General features: G+C 46.1%; 1 protein-coding gene across 1 annotated transcript; it reads right to left on the minus strand.

The window, feature by feature from the left end:
- Positions 1-312: 312 nt before the first annotated feature.
- LOC133923899 (uncharacterized) lies at positions 313-2,085 on the minus strand. Its single transcript, XM_062369193.1, has 2 exons — positions 1,704-2,085; positions 313-1,621 (listed from the first exon to the last, which is right to left on the minus strand). The coding sequence occupies exons 1-2, from the start codon at positions 1,994-1,996 to the stop codon at positions 928-930; spliced, it is 987 nt and encodes a 328-aa protein (XP_062225177.1). The 5' UTR covers positions 1,997-2,085; the 3' UTR covers positions 313-927.
- Between the last annotated feature and the right edge of the window lie 5,477 nt (positions 2,086-7,562).

Below are 7,562 nucleotides of genomic sequence, written 5' to 3' on the forward strand. Positions count from 1 at the left end.
ATCTCGATGTTGTGCGTGAACGTCCTCTTGCAGTGTTCCTAGAACTTTCTCCTGTATTTCTGTTCGAACGTCTAGGCATGGGGGGCATGAAATCGTCATCGTCTTCGTCCTCGTCATTATCTGGATGATTCGTAGAGGTCGCCTCTGTACCCCTTTGATTCGCTGACTGTCGTCATCTTCTACGCGAACCAGGCATCACACCCCCGCCGAAGAGCATACACATCGTCAAGAAGTGTGAGATTTCTTTGTTGATCAACTGTTCGTCTTCCGGGAAAGCCTGACGCAGAAGAGGACCGTTCGAATCAATGGAAATAAGATAAGTAGGGTGACCAAATGTTTATATGACATACCTGAATATGGGATGCATACTGGTCTGGCGACATTACTATCGTTCTTTGCCTCCTAGAGAAACCTATCACAGAAGGATGGTCGGCCAGTTCGCGGACCCTCAGATACATTTGACGCCGGTGATACAAGAGGGCCCTAAGGTCCTCGGTGGTTACACATTGGAGTGGCGCGGTTAACCTAGAACATATGGGTCTTGCATGCAATTTCGCCACGGCTTGGATTATGTTGTTCTCCTTTAACGGATCATCGTTTCCTTCGCGCACAACCTGTAAGGAGGCATTAAGTGCTATAGCGATCATTGCAGGTGTCCATGGAAAGCCTGTACTAGAGGATCCCGCCATAGATTTCTTGCTCACTGACTACCTACGCTCTGTCTCTGCATCAAAACACGGATCCATGAATATTTAAGAAACACGAAATAAATAAATAAAATTACATTTACAATACAATGGTCACTTCTTGTCTAAAGGGGTACAGTGCAAACCACATAATGCACAATAAGTAGTACAACTAACAGGTGAATAACATTTTACAATACAAAGTCTCTAAGACAGTTCAGTTTGACAGTGGGCTGATAGTTTACTGACGGGTCGGGCAAGTCCTCCTGTCATGTCCAGGTTGTTTGCAAAGTTTGCACCTGCGAAGGCCATCAACAGCATCTGCTTCATCCATGTCACCTTGCAGCCTCGTAGATCTAGGCCTTCCAGGATCTGTGCGTCGTGCTTGTGGATAAGGTACCCACTTAGGGCCCTCGATCGATTTGTAGTTGGTTCCGATGTTAAAGGACCGCATCTTCGGAAGCCATGTGCTCCTCAATGCATCGATCGTGAAGTACGGTGATACGTACTGTGATCCGTCATTGCCACCTATGTCCCTGCAAGCGGCTAAGACATGCGAGCACGGGATATGGTGCAGTTTTGGCTTATTGCATGTGCACTTCACCTCGTTAGGTCCAAGTTGACATTGCTGCACGGTGTCCCCGGCGCTATACCCTGAAGCATACCTATGGCGGCACATGACCTCAAAGTCATTGTTGGCCAAGTCGTAGATCCTCGACCGATGAAAGTGTGCCTTGCTCCTCCTTCTTGATATGATTTGCTCCACCTTAGGTGAAAACCGTGTGCTGCACTTCATAGCAGCATTACCACGATCTCGAAAGTAGTCCGCCGTTCTGTAGAATGTGAGCTCAATAATGGCACACAACGGGAGGCCCCGTACTCCCTTCAGGACATTGTTGAACGCCTCCGCTATGTTCGTTGTCATGATGGAGTACCTAACATGGGATACAATAATTTTAGAATAGCTATTTGCATAAGAATCGGTACAATATGATCATTACAATTCTATGCGCTAACCTGGCACCATGAGTGTCATGGATAAGGGCCCAACGCTCCGCCGGCTTCCCCGCTATCCACTGGCTAAATGTACCACGTGAACGACTAACGATAGTTTGGCCCCCAACCATTTGCGCCCGCAGTTGATCCTCCCCTGCTTGCTGGTCTGCCATCATCTTGCGAGTGGTCTCTTTTAACTCTCTCCATATCTCATTGAACTTCGCCTGCTGGTTCTGAAGACATAGCCCTTTGAATCTCTTTACAAGCGACTTGCTGCGGTACCTTGTGTACAGGTTCGCGCCCAAGTGTCGCATGCACCATCTTCTCTCCACATCAGGCCATGCAATGGAGCAGTTTGTGCTATCATGCAGCACGTCCAACGCATGCAGAAGACCCTTGTTGCGGTCTGAGATGACGCAAAATCGTTCCCTATTTCCCACGACACGTGTCCTTACCAAGGTGAGGAACCACAGCCAACTATCATTGTTTTCACTCTCAACCATTGCAAAGGCGAGAGGAATGATCTGATTATTTGCATCCGCCGCCATTGCTGTCATAAGGGTACCATGGAACTTGCCGCTTAGAAATGTGGCATCCACGCATACAACCGGCCTACAATGCCTGAATGCTTCGATGCATTGTCCAAAGGACCAGAATAACCTAATGAGGTATCGGTCAGTGGTGCTATATGACCCATCATCTAGCCTGATCGGCTCATCCGCCATGGCCCACTGAGTCCCTGGATTCGTCATGGCAATCTTCTGCAGCAGTCTCGGAGCATTGTTGTATGACTCTTCGAAGCTTCCAAACAGCATCTTCAACGCCTTCTGCTTCGCTCGCCACGCGGTGTAGTAATTGATAAGCATGCCAGTCTTAGTGTGCACCTCCCCCATAATCGATTTTGGCGACAAACAAATTTCTGTGCCAATAAGCGTGATGAGGAGTTGGGCTACGAACCTCGCATCAACGGCGTGGCTCACATTCCTAATAGCCTCTTCGCTGCATGTATGTGGGGTGTGTCTACTAATCACAAAATAGTTCTCATATTTCGGCTGATGTGCTCGTACGAAGTAAGGGCAATTCGGGTGCTTCGTACACCTGACCTCATACTCCGTAGGGTTAGACCGGGCGCACTTGTGGTCCCTTCTTGTTATTACAGCATAGTTGCTAATAAAGTGGATGACCTCCCCTCTGTTACGAAACTGTTGCCCGACCTGAATGTCGCTATTCTGGTATCCCCAGTTAGATAAGGTGTTATACTCAACGACGACACACTCCAGGAGCCCAGTACCACGAAAGTACTGGATCGCCGGGACCGGGTCATCATTGTCAGCAGCTTCTTCATCCCCGCTACCACCGTCTTCATTATCCATGCATCCTGCATCGACCTCACCAGGGTCCACTCTACCTCCCTCTCTACTGGAACTGCCCTCCCCGACATGCCCTCCATCCTCTTCATGCATCACCTCCTGGCTTGAGCCTTCCATAGTGGTCACTGCATCACCTTGCACCAGTCGTGACACTATGTTTACGTACACCGCCATATCAAAGTTCTCCTCCAATGCCTTGCGTGAGTACAAAGCCCATGCGTTGTTCCTACTCATCTCGAACAACGTATGGACAATGACCGAGCTATTTGGAACAAGCCGCGGCCGTACACCCTCTAAGACAACAGTATGGGACTGCTGGTTCACACGCAAAAGGCGCATAATATGTGATTTCAGGCCATCTAGATCAATAGGTACCTCAACCGAACTCTCTATGTGCTGGCAGTTCTGAATTGTTACAAGTCTCCCGTGCAAAACTGTGGGACGTTCTCCATAATAAATATGGAAAATCATACCGTATCTCCTAAATAAATATACATGTAATAAATAATAAGTACAAAAATAATACTAATTAAATAGTGCAATATACAACTAATATGCATCTTTGTTGCTACTGGACACTATCTTCTACGGTTCTACCAAACCTAAGTGATTAAACTAATTAATCAAGTTAATTGATTAATTATATTACTTTAATAAAACTAATTACCTAGATTAAATCACGTAAATTCATGTTACTATATTAAGTAAAGAATCTAATCACACTTACTAATAAAACTTATATAACCCAACTAAATCATTAATTTAAATACTCTAATTTACCAAAATAATATAATTAATCAAATGTACTTGAATGAATTTAACAATATACTGACGAAATGACTAATATGCTTCTGAACGAACTAAGAAAAATCTAATTATAATTACTAATTAACTACGTAATTATATTACTTTAATAAAACTAATTACCTAGATTAAATCCCGTAAATTCATGTTAATATATTAAGTAAAGAATCTAATCACACTTACTAATAAAAATTATATAACCCAACTAAATCATTAATTTAAATACTCTAATTTACCAAAATAATATAATTAATCAAATGTACTTGAATGAATTTAACAATATACTGACGAAATGATTAATATACTTCTGAACGAACTAAGAAAAATCTAATTATAATTACTAATTAACTACGTAATCTAAAAACTTACCTTAAGGAAATTGAGCGCGGCTGCTGCTCGCGTTGATCCTCTCCGGCTGCCCCCTCTGCTCGAGCTGCTTCTCCTAGCGTTGCTCCGTTGCTACTCTCTTCTCTCCACTGCTGCTCTCTTTTCTTCTCCCTTCTCTCCTTTGCTGCTCTCTTCTCTTCTCCCTTCTCTCCTTTGCTGCTCTCTTCTCTTCTCCCTTCTCTCTTCTGCGAGCCAGGGCTTTTATTAAGCGCAAAAGCAGCATCCCGCTGGCACGCACACACCGAAAGCATCGACAGGACGTGAAAGTGACATGATGTACTGAATTCGGCAACTGAGGTGCCGAATACGGCACTGTGGGCTGTATTCGGCACCTCAGTTGCCGAATACAGCAGAGTACAGGGTGTATTCGGCAACTGAGGTGCCGAATACGGTGTTTTCGGATTTTCAGTTTCCGAAATTCAAATTTCGGTATTTGAGATACCGAATACGAGTGCTAGATTTGCAAATACGTCGACATGTTGTCTATTTTCGCAAATACGATCGCGTATGTTGTCTAAATTTCCAAATTTGCCGATTATTTGCGGGATAAAAATGTAAGATTCTCAATCGTGTGCCAATGGTTTGTGGACCAAGTCTATATCTGAAGCCCTAGTCCAAGGTGGACAGATGTAGGGTCAATTACTCACTAATTACGCAATCAGATGGGGTGAACGATTGCGGAAATCAAATTAAAATTTTAATTCACCCAAATAAAAATCCAACTTAATCTCGTATTCGACTTCTAGATAGACTGCAGACATGTTACTAAAAATGATGTATATCTAGATCCGTAACTCCGATCAACCTCAAATTTTAGTAACAGAAACTAGACAACATTACGGAGCTAACCCAACTAGAATCACGTCAATTGGATATCTAGATCAAGAGTTATGAACCATGAATGTAGTATATGACATACGGTGACAAAGAACTTGATTAAACCCTAATTTTGTGATTAAGAAAGATTTACAAAAGTTTAATCAATGAAACTTATCAGACGTAACCTATGCCTTATGAAGGTTTTGGATGGATCAAATCAAGATAAATCACATTAAACCATATATAAGATTCATCAAAAATCAAAAGTAGAAGTTTAAATGAAGAAACCAAATCACCGACTCATCAAATAACAAAACATGATCTTCATTACATGGATGAATTCACAAGATGCATCTCCACATCATCCTTACAAGAATTTTCATAAAATCCCAAACCCTATAGGGTTCTCTCTTCTTCCTCTCTCTAGTTGATTTCCTCTCTACTCTATCTCTCTAGATCGACAAACACCTCCAAAATCTTGTCTCTTTTTAAACCAAATCCTTGGGATATCCTCTTTTTATAACCTCCCAAGCCAACTTTGGCTAGGAATCAAAAGATACGAGTCGAATCCAACTCGGATCACCACCCAGATGGACACTACGTGTCCTATACTGTCACGTATGCATACACATGCAACGTGCACCCGCATCCTAGGCAACATCCTTGTCGTGTCCTACTTCTACACCTTCCATACCAAGTAAACAACATCCAGCTCGCACATGTACTCGCGTGACCCACAACTGAGTCCACCTTGTGCTTGCGTCCAACTCAGCTTTTCATGTATTCGACTCCGAGTCCGTCTCGTGCCTGAGTCCGGCTCTGCCTCGCACTCAACTCCTCATGGGACTGGACTCTGTGACTCCCTCATGTCACCATCATGTCTAGTCATCCATGACTGTATCGTCTTATTACATCTTCCGATACATCTTCCGACTGCATCAACCGACTAGTTGCCCACGACAACTAATGCGTGTTTGCCCGATCTTCCGAAGGTAATATGATAAGTCGATTAGTGGAGTTTCGATGTTAATGATCCAAAGACATCGATCAGAACAGATCAAGAACCCTCGCAACCACTACATCACTACTCCGTGGTTATCAACCGTGCTAAGACGTGGTTGACCTCGCCAAGAAGGCTTTTCCTGCAAGCAAATCAAGAATACAAGTAAGAACAGGTAGATGCAATCTGAATATTGCTAATTACCAATGAAGCAATAGAGTTTGGGGTTTAGCAAACCGATAAACGACGAAACTATATTAAACAGAATAATCTAAACTAAACCCAAGCTTAAACTACGATGGCTACTGTATATATAGGGGGGCGTGAGGAGGTCGACCTAGGGTTGTGTAACCGTGGAGAGAGGCGTGCACAACTTGGACTCCGACTCCGACACGATTATCAAATCGGCAGGGTTCAAAACAGTGACACAACACCTTATTCCTTTGATTCTGACTAAACTATAAGGAATATCTGGTCAAGCTCATATCCATTAGAAAGCGCTCATCGTAAGCTTTTCAGAATGTCCAAGATTGCCTAAAACGAAATTCGTATGAGAGAGTTATGCCCGTTTTATTGACGTGTTGTCCTGGAACTCAATTTCGACCACCCGGGTCTGCTCCAGCTCCTCGCGTGGCAGGACCGCCCGAGCGAGGTCATCGACGCTGGTCATCACCTTAAGCGGTGTCGCCAGGGCCCCCTCGTCGAGGTCCCCGTCCTCACCTATGCAGGTCCTCGTCAAGTCGCGAGGCCCGGTGTACATCTAGGCGAAGCGGGCGTGTTCCCTCAGGGGGGCTTGACGGCGGCGCAGGAAGTCAGCGACCACCATAAGTGAGGTAAGCCCCGCCCGGCGCAGGTCTTCAATGTGGTTCAGCACCGGGCGCAGGCGAGCATCCTTTGCGGGGGTGGCTTCCCAGATCGGCTTGTTGGGCTTCGCCGGCGATCGGGGCAGCGAGAGACAGTCGTGGGGACTAACGTCGACGTAAACCTAGTCCCAGTGCCAGTCGTCCCACTTGCCGTGCAACACCCGCGGGATGTAGGCTTCGCCAAGTCCCTCCCGTAGGAGGAAGTTGCAGCAGCCCACGACCTCTACCTCGTCCGACCCCTTCTTCTTCCCAGCCGCTCAAAGGATGAAGAAATGCCGAAAGAGCGCGACCAACGGCGGCACCCCCATGAACATCTCATAGAGGTGGGCGAAGACCGCCAGGATGACCACCGAGTTTGGACTCAGGTGGGCCAGCTGGACGCTGAAGGTGTCCAACACTTGCAGAAGAAACGCCAAAAACGGTGGCACCAGGCCAGCAGCGACGAAGGAGACGAAGATCACGATCTGCCCGGGCCCGCGCGTGGTGGGCGGATAGCTGGCCAGTGTCACCGCCGGCGCTCCCCACTGGCCAGTAGGGACCATCAGCTTCCGGACCTTCTCCGCCCCCTCCTCGTTCATGAGGCGGGACCTCGGTAGGACGCTGCTGGCGCTCGACGCATCCCGACGGCCGCTTCCTG

The sequence above is a fragment of the Phragmites australis genome, chromosome 7 (genome assembly GCF_958298935.1).
Source record: "Phragmites australis chromosome 7, lpPhrAust1.1, whole genome shotgun sequence".
Classification (NCBI taxonomy): domain Eukaryota; kingdom Viridiplantae; phylum Streptophyta; class Magnoliopsida; order Poales; family Poaceae; genus Phragmites; species Phragmites australis.